General features: G+C 49.3%; 1 protein-coding gene and 1 pseudogene across 1 annotated transcript in view; one reads left to right on the top strand and one right to left on the bottom strand.

Annotated features, from left to right (window-relative positions):
* Nucleotides 1–3,701, bottom strand: part of CTU1 (cytosolic thiouridylase subunit 1) — a 7,769-nt gene extending 4,068 nt beyond the window's left edge. Inside the window, exons 1-2 of the mRNA XM_008581604.1 lie at nucleotides 3,644–3,701; nucleotides 11–317 (exon numbers count right to left, since the gene is read on the bottom strand). Coding sequence (XP_008579826.1) covers nucleotides 11–291 — 281 coding nt within the window. The 5' untranslated portion in view covers nucleotides 292–317; nucleotides 3,644–3,701. The remainder of the gene's footprint in view (nucleotides 1–10; nucleotides 318–3,643) is intronic.
* A 365-nt stretch (nucleotides 3,702–4,066) lies between these two features.
* LOC103597733 overlaps nucleotides 4,067–16,454 on the top strand; it is a 21,400-nt pseudogene continuing 9,012 nt past the window's right edge.

Here is a 16,454-nt window from a genome sequence, read left to right on the forward strand (position 1 = left end):
CGCGTCCCGGTAGCCGCCGATGCCCTCGTCTACGGCCACCAGGCGCAGCGAGATGCCCAGGCGGGGCGTGAGCTCGCGCAGCACGTGCGCCAGCACGGTGGAGTCCTTGCCTCCCGAGGCGCCCACGGCCACCACGGCGCCGGGCGGCAGCAGGCGGCCAGCGAGCACCGTGTGCAGCACCTCGGCCTCGAAGGCGGTGCAGAAGCAGGGGCCGCACAGCGCGCACCCCGAGCTTGGACGGCGGAGGGCGGCACGTGCCGCATGGCAGGAAGAGCACGGCGGGGCGGGCATCACGGGATGGGTTGGCTTCTCCTGGACTGGGAGAGAGGGGAGGTTACATATGGATTCCGAATCTGGGGAGGCTGCCCGGATAGCGCCCCTGCACGGAATAGACAGAGACAGGTGTGTGGGGGTGGAGTAGCTTCTTCCGGAGCTGGGGACTGGGCGGGTTACACATGAATTCTGGCATAAGGAGGCCACTGCCTCCGGAAAGCCTTCTTGGATTGCACCCGCGTATCAAGAAGGAGCCTAAGGAGTGGGTTTCGGGGGAAAGAGGGAGAGACAAGCAGGTTATACCCAGAATTAGGTTGTATCCTGTCCAAAGGGATGGGGGTGTATATTAATTACACAGCCTCCAAGGCGGCCACCCTTGCTAAAGCCCTTATTAGAGGGACAGAGTAGATATCATTGACCTAGACCTCCAGGCCTGTTCAGCGAGCTTGGGAGGGGAGGGGTCAGCGACTCTTAAGGACAGAGGGAGGCCAGGGGACTGCAGCTCTGTTTGGGGAAAGGTGGATAAACCATAAAGAACAACTGGATTTCACTTTGGGGAGTGGAATACTGTTTCCAGTAATGGGTCCCGATTGCATCCCCTGGAAGGCTGAGGGATCACCTCCTCCGGGGAGAAACAGAGGCGGTCTGATCCCACCTCTAAGGAGACCAGCTGGGGTTGCACCTGTTTTGGGGTGGGGTGTGTGGAACTTCAGGATTGAACCCTGCTCTGGTATCAGAATCCCCCACAAGCTTCTGAGGCCTCATCACGACATAGATCAGCCCACCCTTGACTCCTTTCTGTTCTCTCCTTTCCTGCCTCATCATCCCTTCTCACCCAGCCAGGACTCCAGCCCTCCAGCCACAACCTCCTTGGTTCCACCTGCCTGATGAGCTCATGAAAACTCACCAGTCTCAGTACCCTGTCCCTAAACCACCATCATCTCCAGTCTGGACTACCACAGTAGCCTCTTTACCATTCAGAGCAGATCATGCTCCTTTTAGAATTTACTACAATATGTGGAAGTATCTTATGAGACTGTATATTTATGGCCCGTAACTTCCATGAGGGCAGGAACCACTGCCACTCAGATGTCTAACAAGCATCTCAAAACCCAAATTTCTGATTCTTCTAACCAAACGGGCTTCTCCTGCAGTAAAAGGCAGTTCCATCCTTCCAGTTAGTTGCACAGTAACCCAGGACCCTGGACTGCTCTTTCGCCACTCTTGTCACTCTTCCTGTAGATGGCTGTAGATCACAATGTCAAGTCCTCACCACAATGTCGAATCCTCTCCACATACCCCATTGGAGCATCTTCAAACCTCAAACTCCCGGTGCCCAAACCGAACACAGCAAATCCTGTCTGCCTGTATCTTCAAAACAGATCCAGAAGCCAAACACTTGTCACGCTCTCCACAGCTGCCACCCCAGTCTGAGACATCTCTCTCCTGGACTTTTGCAGGAGGTCCCTCACTGGTCTCCCTGCCTCCACCTCCCCTCCTGTACACACACTCTTAACAGCCAGCAAGATCCTGCCCAGTATCTTCTCAACATCCCCCCATAGCTCTTGTCTCACCTTAGTAAACGCTAATGGCCTGTGAGGCCTTATGCAGTCCCTCTCCTTTTTTCTCTGACCTCGCCTCTTCCTACTCTATTGGCCATGCTGGCCTCTACTCTCAAAACACCCCAGGAACACTCCTGCCTTCAGGTGTTTGCACTGGTTTCTCCCTCTACCAAGTGTACTCTTTCCTGTCACTGAGCCCAACATGCAGCCCTCAGGACCCATGTGCGGTGACCAGGCACATCTGTCACAGCTGAGCAGTGCCCCTTGAAATCTTTTCCCTCTGGGCTTTTCATTCAATCTTCCCTCTACCCTTCTGGATTTTCTTCTTTTGCTCAGTCTCTTTTGAGGAGGCCTCTTCACGTCCTCAGGTTCTACCCAGTACCTAGCTTCCCATCTCCTTGTGGGCGGCTCTGAATCATGATATCCAGATGTCCATTCAGGCTGGTTCTCCAAATGCCTCACTGGGGATCCCTGATGGGTACCTTTCAGACCCTCAGACTCCCAGTGCCTAAGCAACCTGTTTTTTCCTCACAATGCAGGAACTTGTTCTTGCCCAGCTGTTTCCTGAAAGCAGCCACCACCTCCACCCAGCACTTCTGCAGGACGGGAACATAAAGTCACCTCATCTCTCTTCATCCCCTAAATCTATAGTTACATGGTCTGCGGGGTCCACATCCTGAGGGAGGAAGACCCTGGCAGGAGATGAAGTTGTACAAATTGGCAGAGCCTCATAGGCCATGATGTGGAATTTGAGTTTTGTTCATGGTAAAAGATGAGAGCCATGGGAGGGTTTTGAGCAGAGGGGGGATATGATCTGAAGGTTTTAAAAGGATTTCTCTGGCTACTGTGTGGAGAAGACTGTTGGGGGTAAAGGTGGAACCAGAAGGCCAGTGAGGAATCTGTGGCAGTACTCGGTGAGAGACGGTGGTGGACTGGACAGGGGTTGTGCCAGTGGAGGTGGGAAGAAATGGCATTTTAGATCTGTTTCTTGAAGGTGGAGTCCTTAGGATTTGCACAAGACTTGGATTGGAGTGGGGAGTGGGATGATAAAAAAAGGAATGAAGGATAACTTTGAGGTTTTGGCCTGAGCACTTGGGAGGATGGCTGGGCCATTTAGTGAGGGGAGAAGGCTGGGATTACAGGTTTGGGGAGAAAACCAGGAATTCCTTTTGAACAGGTTAGGTTTGAAGTATCTGTTGAGCGTCTGCCCCTCAAAGACTTTATGAACCCCAGACTGGGCCAGCTGCCTCCACTGGGCTCTGAACTGCTTATATGTCTGCATCTCAGCTCTGATCCTGACTGGCTGTCACTGGTCACAGGCCTGTCTCTCCCACTTAGCTCCAAAGGCAGGGACAGGGTTCCCTCGTCCACCCCCCCCCATCCCCCCGCCGTCTTGCAGAGTCGGTGCTTAGTAAATATCTGTAGGATGGAGAACAGTAAATGCACACAGAAGTCAGGCCGCGGACCTCACGGATGCCTCCAGAGTGCAGCCCTGTCAGAAGGACGAATACTGTGATATCTTTCTATTGGGACAGAGGTTCTAGAGTAGGGGCCTCCCGGACGTACCCAGCTGAGGGTGGGGGCAGTCAGACGGTCTTATCCCGACCTGGTGAAGGCCTGGCAAGCCACAGGCCGGACCGCACTGTCCAAAGTGGAGAGGATCTTGGCCAGAAGGCCTCTGGAACATAGGCGTTGGGAAATCACAGAGGCGAGTGTCACCATCCCCAGAGAGACCCTCAACCCTGCCATGGGATCGCAACAAGGCGCCGGCGCCTACGCGCCGAGCCGCCGCGGGAGGAAATACTCACCGGGGCAGAACGCTGTGCGGGACGCCCTAACGCTGCCGACCTCGCGGAAGCCCGGCACGGAAGTGGCTCCGAGACTACGACTCCCACAAGGCTTCGGGGCTGTCCTGCCTACGTCTCCAGAAGCGCGCGCAGCAGCAACTCCACAGGCGACTGCGGCCGGCTCCCAGCTCCCAGGAGCCCTTGCGGCCCCTCCTGCCTCCCGCCTACCGCTCCCCAAACGGTGGGCCCCCGTTCCCTGTGTGCGCCTGCGCGCGGAGGCGGCGCTGCGGGGCTGCGGGCGCTGTTGTTCCTGCGGCCGCGGGCTGTCACCGCGCGGTATGCTGGACAGGCGAGGTGGCCGCATTTTGATTTCCTGGTTTTGTGGGACTATTATAGGCGTTTAAAGGGATTACAGACCATATAATTTCTACCCTTTAAGGTGGGATGGCGGGTGGGAATGGAAGGTGGGTGTGCAGGGGTTGGTCGCAAATGTAAAACGCGGGAGGTAGCGCATGCGCAGGGTAGAGATGCCGAGGATAGGGGCTTGGAATGGGTCTGTGCGAGCCCTGCAGGGGTCGTAGCGGTGCGCGTGCGCAGGTCGAATGGAGGAGGGAGCCGGGTGCGGGCTGAGGGACTCTGACCGTGTGTATCAGCTGTCAGCGATTTGGGGGGGTCTCTGGATGTGCTCTTGGCTCTGCGTAGTGGGTGCGATTGAGGTCCACTGAGCAGACGTCGGGCCGTGAAACGGGTACCCACTACTTTCACGTGGAGCTAGAGGTGGAGCTTGAGAACGGAAGACAGGTGACAGAAGTCTAGAGACCCTAGAGACCCCGACTTCTGAGACAGGGATCCAAAAGCTCAGAACTCTGAGAGCCAGTACTTCCTGGGCCCAGGGTCATGGAGACCCAGAGTTCCAGTTACCCAGGGGCCTGGAGACCCAGACTCTTTAGATGGAGGGGTCCAAAGCGTCGAGGACCTTTTCCCCCAACCCAGGAGCCTAGAGGCTCAGAGACACAGACACCTGAGACAAAGGGGTTTGAAGATTTAGACCCCTTGGGACCCAAGCAGCTGAGTGAACCAGGGCCCTAGAGACCCCCCTCTTCCCAAGACACAGGGATCTGGAGAATCTTCCACCTGTCCCTCAAAGGCCAAAGACCTTGGAAGCCCTGGAGACTCAAATTTTAAGGCCCAAGAGTTCAAAAACTCAGATCTCTGAGGACCATGAGATCTAGGACTGAAACTGAAGCCCTTGAGACCTAGGGTCCCCAAACCCAGGTCCCCACAAAACTGGAGTTCAAAGTTCCTCAAGATGAAGGGACCAGAGCCTCAGAGATCCAAAGACTGAGATGTGCAGAGCCCCAGAGTGTGTGGGTCTATGGTGCGTGATGACCTGAGAGAGAACCCACATGCAGTGTGTAGCCTATGACAGGGGAACCATGTTGCCTTTGTTTCAGATTAGATGACCTACATGAGGTCACCATTAAGCGTCATCATGGACCACTTCTGTTCATCTATGCTCTTTGGTTTATTTGTTGAATTCATTTACTGAGATCTTGTGCCAGGCTGGCCGTGTGCTACGTTCTGGTGAGGCAAATGAATCAGACCTGGTCACTGTCCTCTGAGCCCCACTTCTGGTGGGGGAGACAGGAGCACATTCAATGTGGAGTGATAAAGCTTGACATGGAAATGTTAGGAACCTTGGGAGCTCAATTTCTTTTTTTTTTAAAAGATGACCGGTAAGGGGATCTTAACCCTTGGTGTTGTCAGCACTGCGCTCTCCCAAGTGAGCTAACTAGCCATCCCTATATATGGATCCGAACCTGTGGCCTTGGTACTATCAGCACCACACTCTCGCAAGTGAGTCGCGGGCCAGCCTGGGAGCTCAGTTTCAATCACTGCCAGCCAGGGCATCAGGAAAAAAAAATTCAAAATTACTATGTGTCAGGCACTGTGCTTAGCACTTTACATGCATGGTCTTAGTTTGCTCATCTGTAAAATGGGGATGGATAATAGCAATGCCTGCCTCATAGGGCTTATGTGAAGTCAGATTGAATTAACAACACCTATGAAGAATTTAGAACAGTGCCTGGCATATAGAACATGGTCAACAAATGGTGATTATTCTCACCTCATGTAATTCTCATAATGTTAATATTACATGTTACACATGAAGTGGGTACTACTATAATTTCTACTTAAAAGATGAAAAACGTAAGCCTCAGAAATAAGCCACTCCCCCAGACTGCCTGACTCTACAGCAGGGGTTGCAAACTTTTCCAGTAAAGGGCCAGATAACAAATATCAAAGCCAAAAGGGCTTTGTGGACCATAGGGTCTCTGTGGCAACTCTGCTGTTGTAGGGATGACATAGATATGATGTAAAAAGTGAGGGTGGCTGTATTCCAATAAAACTTTATTAATGGACACAAATTTGAATTCCATGTATTTTTCATGTGTTAGGAAATCCTATTCTTTTGATTTTTTCCAGCCATTTAAAAGTGTCAATGGTTGGTCATTTACAAGCATCATAGCACATTTCTGAGGGCTGGTCCCTGCACCAGTAGCTGGAGGGCCATGTGAAAACAGCAGGCCACGTGTGGCCCGTGAGCTAGTTTGCTGATCTCTGCTCAAAAGCCCCGTTCCTTAGTCTCCAACCTGTGCTTCCTCCTGGAGGTGTGCTGTGTAGATACACCTTAAAGGAAGTCTAGAATTTGAGGGCTGGAGTGGTCTTTTAGTCAAGAAATAGCCTGAGCAAAGAAAGGTCTAGTGACAGGAAAGTACAGGATGTGTTTTGTTTTGTTTTCTTTTATGTTATCTAAACAGGTTATGCACTTAAGTGCTTATAAAACCAGAAAAGGTAGAACAGAATCTACAGTGAGGTCACCTCCCCACCCCCATCCCTGCCACCTAGTTCCCCTCTGCAGAGGCAGACTCTATTCTGCAAACTGTCTGGGACCTCATTCTAAATCAGGGTGCACAGAGCTTCCCTTTTCTCCATTCTGGGGCTGGGATAGGAGTGGGGTGTCTGGGATCCCAGGGACAGATGGGAAAAGAGGTGAGGTCAGCCATGAGAAGCCCCCTCATCTGTCAGACCCTGCTGTTTAGTTTTTTCCCTTTCCCCCAACAATTTCTTCATGGGTACCAGTGGCCTCTTCATTGACAAATAAATGATCGCTTTGGGCTCCACCTACTTCCTTGATTGTCTTTGCCCTGCCTACAAAACCTACCCTCTCTGGTCATATGTCTCTAGCTAAACTATATGAATCAATTTCTCAGGATCCTTGTTCACCACAGCTCTGTCCTTTCTGTGCAAGCTCCCCAGGTGAGCTCATTCACTCTCGTGGCTGCAACTTCCATCTCTGCCCTGACGTCTCCCCACCTTTCTGTATATCTCAGTCGCATCCTGAGACCTAGACCTGCACAGTTAGCCATCGGTGAAGGCACTTCCCTCCCTCAGCCCTTCGATCACTCTAGCTGCCTCCTCTCACCCACCACACCTCGTGGTTCAGTGAGTCTTGCAAATTTCACTTGTTTAAAATTTCTCAAATCTTTCCCTTCATCCCCATGGCCCCTGCCCCAACTCAGCCCTCAGCCTTTCTTGCCTGGATTCTCACCTGAGCCTCTTCTTTGGCCTCCCTTCCTCTGATCTCCTTCACTCCTGAATCTTCTTGCACAGGCCTCAGATCTAATCTTGTCTCTCCCCTTCTCAGAACCCTTCCATGGTTCCTAATTGCTGTCAGGGTAAAGTCAAATCTTCTCAGACTGCACTAAAGGCCCTGTGTGATCTGATTTCTGTCCACCTTTCCAGCCTCAACATGCCTTGTCTTCTGTGGGGTCACTTAGCTGCCATGCTGAGTGATCACTATCTGGAAGAAGAGATGATGGCTTGGCTCAGCCCTGCCTGGTCTCTGTCTCTTTCCAGCCCTGGAGGCTTTGATCCATGCAGCAGCATCCTGCACCTCTAAGGGATGGTCTGTGCATCTGGTCCCTGTCACTGAGCACTTGCTTCCACCCTTCCCAGTGCTCAGACATGTGGGGTTGGAAGGTGCCCTGGAGAGTTCTGGTGAAGATGGCGGAATAGACGGTCCCTAGTGTCACTCTCTCCCACAAATCAACCAATTTACAACTATAAAAATGTAATATCAGCCAAGCTGGGGCCGCTGGAGCTCAGGGGAAGAGGAGGAGAGACCTACAGAGTTCATGAAGGTGGGAGAAATCATGTGAGAGAAAGAAAATACTGCTCTGAGTGTTTCAGGCTGCGGCCGCTCTAACACTGGAGCTAATGAGCGCATAGAGCAGGAGTCAGCCAAAGCCACAGCTGTGCCCGTTGGATGGAGTTACTTGGAGGCAGCAGGGGAGAAGGGGGCCTTGGTGGCCCCCAGGACAGCAAGACCACTAATAGGGTTCCCGTGGACTGACGCAGGAGTGAGGAGCCAGAAAAACTGAACAAAGGGAGCCACTCAGAGGCTGGTGAGTCATCACAGGGGACTGGTGCAGGGCCTGTCCCATGGGAAGTGTTTGGAGCGTGGGGGGTGGGGGAGATGGGCCCACTGGGGGAACACTGGGACACAGCAAGGATAGCTGATCCACCTCCAATCAGCACAAGTCAGGAATGCAGAATTGCATTCGGTGCAGTTCGATGAAAAAACTAAGGCCCAGATCAGAGTTTCTACACAGCCCAGATCCACCGGGTCTCTGGACGATCCACCTCCAATCAGCACAAGTCAGGAATGCAGAATTGCATTCGGTGCAGTTCGATGAAAAAACTAAGGCCCAGATCAGAGTTTCTACACAGCCCAGATCCACCGGGTCTCTGGACAGCTGGAAGTACCTATAAGGTCAACCATTAAACCTTGAGCTGCACAAAAAGCCTTCCCTAGGGAAGCAGCAGCAAAGCAGCAATTTAACCACAGCTCAAGTACTGGTTCCTACAGGAAGTTCGCCTATTTCAGAAGTAAGCAAAGGACAAAAAATTAGTCCCGGTCCAGGCACACCACCAGCATCTTGGGGCCCACCCAGGGACCGGAGGCATGGAGAAGGGGACTGGACCCCCCACCCCCCCACAACCAGGCACACTGTGCCAGTGCCTCAGGGCCTACCTGGGGACCTGGGGTATGGAGAAGGGGACTGGACCACCCTCCCATAACTGGGCACACCACGCCAGCACCTTGGGACCCGCCTGGGGACCTGTGGCATGGAGAAGGTGACTGGACCCCCCTCCCACAACCAGGCACTCTGTGCTAGCACCAAGTAGCATGCCACAAACATCATCTCCGTGTGGGTGGCCCACCACAATAACCATGGCTGCCACGAAAGCGGCTAGATGCTACACCACGCAGATGGTCTGTCAACCACTGGAGTACGTTGACACAAGGAGAGTCACCAGCAGAGACTAAAGAAAAGAAGAGGATGTCTCTCTCCACAAGCCCATTCCAGAGTGACAGAAGAAGCATCTGTTCCATGATAATATTGGGGGACCTGATCACACCTCTCAGCATTGGACAGATCATCTAGGCAACAAATTAACAGATTAACCATTTTTCCTTCCGAAGGAGAGAAGAAATTTAGGGTAATTAGAGCGGGGAGGAGGGAGGGAGTGGGGGGTGGGGAGAGATTGGACAAGGGGCATAAGGAATAATTACGATTTGTAACAATATATATGCTAGTAATATTGATTAACATATCTCAGTGTTGAACTCCCAAAATATGTATAATCAATTTTGATTCAATAAAATAAATTTTAAAAAATAAGTTTAAAAAAATAATATAAAAAAATGGTTCTGATGGTAAGTTTTATGTTATGTGTATTTTACCACAATAATTTTAATAATAATAATAATAATAATAATAATAATAATAATAATAATAAAAGTGCTTGAAAGTGGAAAAAAAAAAAAGGAAGATGCCCTGGATAGAATTGTGGCATGAAGAGAGTTCACCTACTGTCTGAAGCTGAGGAAGAGGTTTTTGCCTCTGTGTGTGTTTTCTCCCCCACTGCAGTGTACTCGCGCAGTCCAGATTGGGCCTAAGTCCGGCTCTCTCCCAACTGCCTCCTTGTCTGCTTTTGCATCTCCCCACCAGACAGTAGGTCTGCTTTGGTGCCCACAGCAATGTTCAGTAAACTTTGTTGGCTAGAGGAGGCTCCAGGATATTGTCTGTGTCCCGAGCTGATGGGCTCCTATGAGGAGACACATCCCAGGCAGGTCCAAATGAATGTCTGGGTCTCCCCGGATCTCCTCAGTTCTGCTGTCTCCTCCTTGGGGTGTAGAGGGCTCAGCTTCTGACCTCATATTGAGTGAGCCAGTGTGGGCCCCAGAAGAGGGAGGTGAAGCAGCCTGGGCTGGTTGGGAAAAAGAGAGGGATAGGGCCTGTCAGCCTTTTACTTCTCTCTCTGCATCCCGCCAAAGGCCTCAAATCCTGGGAGACATCTCACCTATTCCCACTGTGGAGATCCAGGCCCATGGCTCACAAGCAACACTTCTGCTGGCTGAGCTGAGACCCAACCCAGAATGCCTCCTAATCCTCAAACATGAGAGCCTTCAGCTGCTTTGATGTAAATCAGAGGTGGAGGTGAAGAATTCACCTGCCCAACCCATGGACTGGGAGAAAATATTTGCAAATCACATATCTGATAAAGAACTTACAGAATATATTCTCATATATTCTCTCTCTCTCTACACACACACACACACACACACACACTCAAAACTCAATAAGAAATAAATAACTGCATACAAAATGGACCCAAGATTTGAACATACACTTCACTGATAGTAAAGAAGTATATGAAAACATTAGTCATTAGGGAAATATAAAGTATAACCACAACAACACACCACTACAGTAGAATGCCTAACATGAAGAAGTCTGGCCATCCCAAGTGTTGGGGAGGTCGTGGAGCAACTGGGACCCTTGAACACTCCTGGTGGGAACGTAAAATGGCACAACTGCCTTTGACAACAGTTTGGTAGTTTCTTAAAAGAAAATAAATTCACCTACCATGTGACCTATCAGTCCCACTCCTAAGTATTTACTCAGGAGAAAGAAAAGCATATGTGCACACAAATATTTGTACATGAATGTTTATAGCAGCTTTCTATGTAATAGCCCAAACTGAAAACAACCCGTACATCCAACCACAGGCGAAGTTGTATATGTCCATCAGTGGAACACTAGTTAGCAATAAAGAAAAGGAACAAAGTGCTGATTCATGCTACAATATGAATGAATCTCAAAATAATCATGCTGAGTGAAAGAACCCAGATAAAAAGCCCGTACTGTATGTGTGACTTATATTAAATCCCAGCAAATTCGAAGCAACGTACTGTGACAGAAATCACAGATCAGTGACAGATCAGTGGTTGCCTGGGGTTGGGGGGAGGTGGAAGAAGAAGGGAGGGATTAGCAAGGGGTATGTATGAGGAAGCTTTTGGGAAGCAATGGATATGTTCATTATCTTGATTGTGATGGTGGCTTTGTGGTGGATACATATTGGAAAACTCAACAAAATTTGCACTTTAAATATATGCAATTTACTGCATGCCAATTATACCTCAATAAAGCTATCTTTTAAAAAATCCCAAAGAATTCTGCTAAGCCTGGCATTCACTGGACTCATAACATGTTCCTTCGAGCCTTTCTGTTCAGAGTAAGTTGAAGGATGGGGCTCGGGCACCTGGGTTCTGAGAAGGGTCTAGTGTGCAGTGCTGAAGCCCGGGGGACACGGGCCCCACTCTTTCCTGTCCCTCCTCCTTTCTCTCTGCTCCTTCTCCTTCTCTCCTCTTCCTCCACCTCCTCCTCCTCCTACTTTTTGTCTCTCTCCCCTCCTCCTCTTCTCCCCCTTCTTCTCTTCCTCCCTTTTGTTCTTCTCTTCCTTTTCCTCTTCCTCCTTTGCCACCTATTTCACTTTTACCTCCTCCTCCTCTTTCTTTTCATTTCTTCTCATTCCCCCTCATCCTTTCCTCACCCTCCCCAGTTGTCTCATGTCCCTGTCCCTGTGTCTGAGGAGCAGGAGCCTCCTGGCCCCTGATCCTGCCCTGCTCATGGGAGCGCTCATGAGAGCTGGCTTCACCTGGACCTGTCACCTGTGCGCTAGCTTCCGCTTTCACACCTACGAGGCCAAGAATGGATTTCCACCATCCCACTGGGTATCACACCCAAGAGTCAATCCACCACTGGCTACCTCTGTGCTCAGACCTGTTTCCCTTCCAGGGTTGGCACCCAGGTTAAGAGAACTGAAGATACCTCTCTGTTCTCAATGAGGCAGAGTCCTGGGCACAAACCCAGCTCTGGTGTAGTCCCGATAACTGTCTCTAAGGAAGACTTTACGTACCCCCCTCAACTCTTCCATCCCACAGTCCAATCCTAGTCCCCTTCCTGACTTCTGACCTCACAAACATAGTTTGCCTCACTCCTCTTGAACTCAGAATAACATTTCCCATCCTAGGCATTGAGTCTCTGGGTTTTATTTTTAGACAGAGACCTCCATGTGCTCACAATTAGGACTATCCTTTCTCTTGGCCTGATCCAGAGTCCACTTAGGACTAAGAGGTTCAGGAAAATTGACATAATCACAATTAATTAAAAACAACTCCCTCCAGTCACACTGATGGATTCAAAATCTGCTAACCATGTTGAGGAAGAGGCGCTGGAAGCAAGACTCTGTCTCCTAAACCCCAAGAGACTGCAAGAAATTTCAACTGCCTTTTAAACTGGGCATGCATTTGAGCCTCCTTGTTTCTCCAATACATCACATCAGCCATCCCAGAATGCTAAAAGCCCTGTTCATTTTTCTTTCCTACAGAAGAGGGTGTCTGCCTGGGCAAGCCCCAAATCTGGGCAAGTTCAGACTTAGAACTGGTTGGATATTGTTGACTCACCTCAGAAAAGTCCCCTGAGAGTTGCATTGGAGTGTTTTCCTGCCATGACTTTTTACATCCTACCAAGGGTAGAAGTCCACATATTGCATTTGATTGTTATGTTTCCCTATATCTTGTTCAGAATAGCCCCCACTTTGTTTTTTCCTCATGACGTTGAATTTTTTTTTTTTAATGGAAGAGAATGGTCAGTGGTCTGAAAGAATGCCCAACATTTAGTATTTGTCTAATTATTTCTTTTGCTGTCTTACTAATGTTTCTCACATGGCCCTGATTTCCATTCTTATGGCTGTTGTCCTAGTTCGGGCTACATTCTCACTCCCTTGGATTCTCACACTTGCTTCCTCTCTTGATTCTCCAGGTTGCTTTTCAGTACTCTGCATGATCACGCCCGTTAAGAATGCTTGGGTCTTTCTCTCTCTCTCTCTCTCTTTTTTTTTTTTTTTTTTGGTCCTCCCTCCACAGTGCCTGCCTTCTAACCAGGGACAAATCATTATTGTTCATTCCTGACTATGGTAGGCAGCTTTCGAGGATGGCAATGATCTGCACCTTCTAGTATTCATGCCCTTGTGTAATCTCCTCCCCTTGAGTGTGGGTAGAACAAAATACAGTAAAGGTAAAAAATGCTACTTCCACGATCACATTACAAATGAGTTTTGCCTTGTTCTCTTCCTTGCTCTCTCTTGCTTTCTCCCCTTGATGAAGCCAGAGGTCATGTTGTGAACTGCTTTATGAAGAAACCCATGTTTCAAGGAACCGAGGGCAGCCTTAATCCAACAACCAGTGAGGAACTGAAGTGCAGAATGAACTTAGAAGTGGACCCTTTCCCTCAAACCTTGAAATGACTACAGCCTCAGTTGACATCTTGATTACAGCTTGTGAGAGTCTCTAAGCCATAGAACACAAAAAGCTGCGTTCTATTTCAGACCCGAGAAACTGATATAATAAATATTTTATTTTAAGCCACTGAGTTTTGGGGTAATTTGTTACATAGCAGTAGCTAATCAATACACTGTCTGTACTGAGAGTTCTGATGATTCTGGGTTTTTCATGTGCACATCCAGCTGCCTGGGACAGCCTTCTCATCCAGAAATCTTCTCATCCTTTATGACAGAGGTCAAAGTTCTCTCATGCCGAGTCTTCCCAGACTCCCCCAGGTGGAATTCTCACTCCCTGACTCGAGCTCCACAGCTCTTGTCTCTCTGTCATTGCTGTAATCGGGTAGGTCTGTGACTGTAGAGGGTTAGGAATCTTGATTCTCATTTGATTTTTAGTATAGGGTCTCTAGGCAATGCATGTATGGGACAAAAGTCCTCAATTAAGGGACAAAAGTCCACAGCCAGTGGGCAAAACCTATCTAATCAATTCTAATGAAGGTGACGTTGATTCTCAGTTGATTTTTAGTATAGGGTCTCTAGGCAATGCATGTATGAGACAAAAGTCCTCAATTAAGGGACAAAAGTCCACAGCCAGTGGGCAAAACCTATCTAATCAATTCTAATGAAGGAGATGTTGATTCTCAGTTGATTTTTAGTATAGGGTCTCTAGGCAATGCATGTATGAGACAAAAGTCGTTGGCCAGGGGGCAAAGCCCACAGCTAGTGGGCAACAGCCCATCTAATCAACTCTAATCATTGTCCAAGTATGGGATTGTATATTCTAATGATTTTAGAGCTAACAGGTGGTTGGCATACCAATCTTGTCAAGAGATTTTAAAGAATTGCTGTAGGGAAGAATGTGAAAAAATGTTTGCTATGGGCAAGCCGTTTGTTGATGGAAACTTTAGAGACAATTATACTTAGATTTAAATGATGTTACTAGTTTCCATTGTTTAAGCTTTACTTAGCCATAGATAACTTTTGTCACATTGCCCATGTCTTTGTGTCCTTTTGAAATGATTGAATCAACTGGTTTTTCTTGTGAAACTTCCTTGTCTTTACAATAAAAAACAGAAGCTAGCTTTGAATCGGGGCTGTACCCAGTTTTCTCCTTCTAACAGAGGAGTTGCTGAGGTGCAGTCCCTTTGGGCTTCTCATTGCATTCATGTTGCTTTGATTAATCCTTTTTTGCATCTCTGTTACACAGCAAGAAGTATAACATGTGACTTTCTGTGTTTTGAGAAAAGGATTATAGTATATGGGGTCCCAGAATTGTTTAAGGGACAGGACAACTCTGATTGTCATTACGGTAAGTGGGGGTAGGGAGAAGATCTTGGAAGATATGTAGGATCTTGAGCCAAAAGGGGAGGAGGTGGGTGGGCCTTGGATGGATCCTGTCTTATCTTGTCCCCCTGTAGGATCCAGACGTCATACAGTTCAGAGCCTGAGACAGAGACCACTCTGAAGATTCCACCCTGGTTTCTCTTTCTATCACCCAGGGCAGTCTGTCTCTTCCTCCGCCCTGACTCAGACACTTGGCAGTTATGTACTATGGTCCTTAGCATCTGGCTACCCCAGGAACCCTACCTGTACCACGTCAGGGCCCTCTGACACGGCTCCCTCCTCCACCTTCCCATGGATGGGGGCCACCTTCATATCCCTAGGTCCAAGCAGTTCATATGGCTCAGTGTTCATCTTCACCCTGTAACCTTGGGGTCACTGGGTTCACCACTTGGGCAAACTCCACAGAGTTGGTGTTACCATAGAGAGAATGCTCTTGTCCGATATTTCATGTGAGAGATGGAAAGACTCCTGGCTCTCTGAGGGCAGAAGAAACGAGATGGGGGAGCAGTCAAAGCTTTGGGTGCTTTGTGCCTGGATCCTGGTAACTATCGTGGAGCAGGAATGATTCTGCTTCCATTTCCTTCTTTATGTCCGTCATTGTTGGCCAAATCTTTCAATTGTAGATGCTTTCCAGAAGCTGGCTGACAGCATGTTCTGGTGAAAGGGCAGTGGTAGCACATGACATGCCACCAAGCTCAGGTCGGAGGTCAGGAATGAACAAACACCCCCATTCTCTCTGGCCGTTGCTCCCTCCTTCCATGGCGGCACTCTCTGAAGGCTCCTTTCGCATCTCTGGCCTTATCTCTTGTCCTCCTCACCCGCCAGGAGCCCTTTATTTGTGAGTTTCCACAGCTGCAACCCGCACCCTCTCTTCTCTTGGCACATTTCTCACGGTTCTCCTCTGATGCGACTCACACCTTTCTGTCCATCCACCTGCTCTGAGTCTCAGACAAGCGTGTTTCCCACCTCTTGGTGATGGAACTTCTATCATCATCCAAATTAGGATCTTGGAAGTCATATAGATATCTCCCTATCACCTGCCACACCCCATGAGTCGATGAATCTTGCAAATCTCCCTTCCTAAAAATGGCTCACTTCACTTCTCCATCCAACGTTCCCACAGCCTTTGCCTCAGATCAGGTTTCATCTTCTTCCTCTTTTGCTCAAACCATCCTCCTGGTCTCCTCTCTGGCATCTTGGCTTTCACTCACCTCCTCTCCCCTGCCCTCTTCCTCATAGCACCTGAAGGGGATACTTTCTCACACCAAGACCCTGTTTCTCCCCTGTTTTAAACCCTTCCATGGCTCCCAAGTGCCCTCAAGAGAAAGTCCAAACCCTTCGGTCTGACATTTGAGCTCTGCAAGACCCGGCTCTCATCTATTCCTTCATTGGCATCATGCCTTGATACCTCTGTGGTTATTCAGCCAAGTGTCTGCTCTGCATTACCAACATCTGAACACTTGTCACATGGTACCCTGGTCCTGGAGAGGGAGGAAACAGGCTCCCAGATTTGCCCTCCTCCTTTATCTGCCTGTGCCCAGCTCTTTGCCTGGTCTGTGATATTGGGTGAAGGCATTTTTGTTCTTTTTGTTCATCAAGAATAGTACTTGGCACATAATAAGCTCTTGATAAATATTTTTGGAATTTAAAACATGATGTTGTTACCTGCAAAATCTCTGTCTCCAGCCCAGGTGTATGTTAGGACCCCAGCTCTTCCTTGACTGCCCTGTTGTTG

The sequence above is a fragment of the Galeopterus variegatus genome, unplaced genomic scaffold (assembly GCF_000696425.1).
Source record: "Galeopterus variegatus unplaced genomic scaffold, G_variegatus-3.0.2 Scaffold2402, whole genome shotgun sequence".
Lineage (NCBI taxonomy): Eukaryota > Metazoa > Chordata > Mammalia > Dermoptera > Cynocephalidae > Galeopterus > Galeopterus variegatus.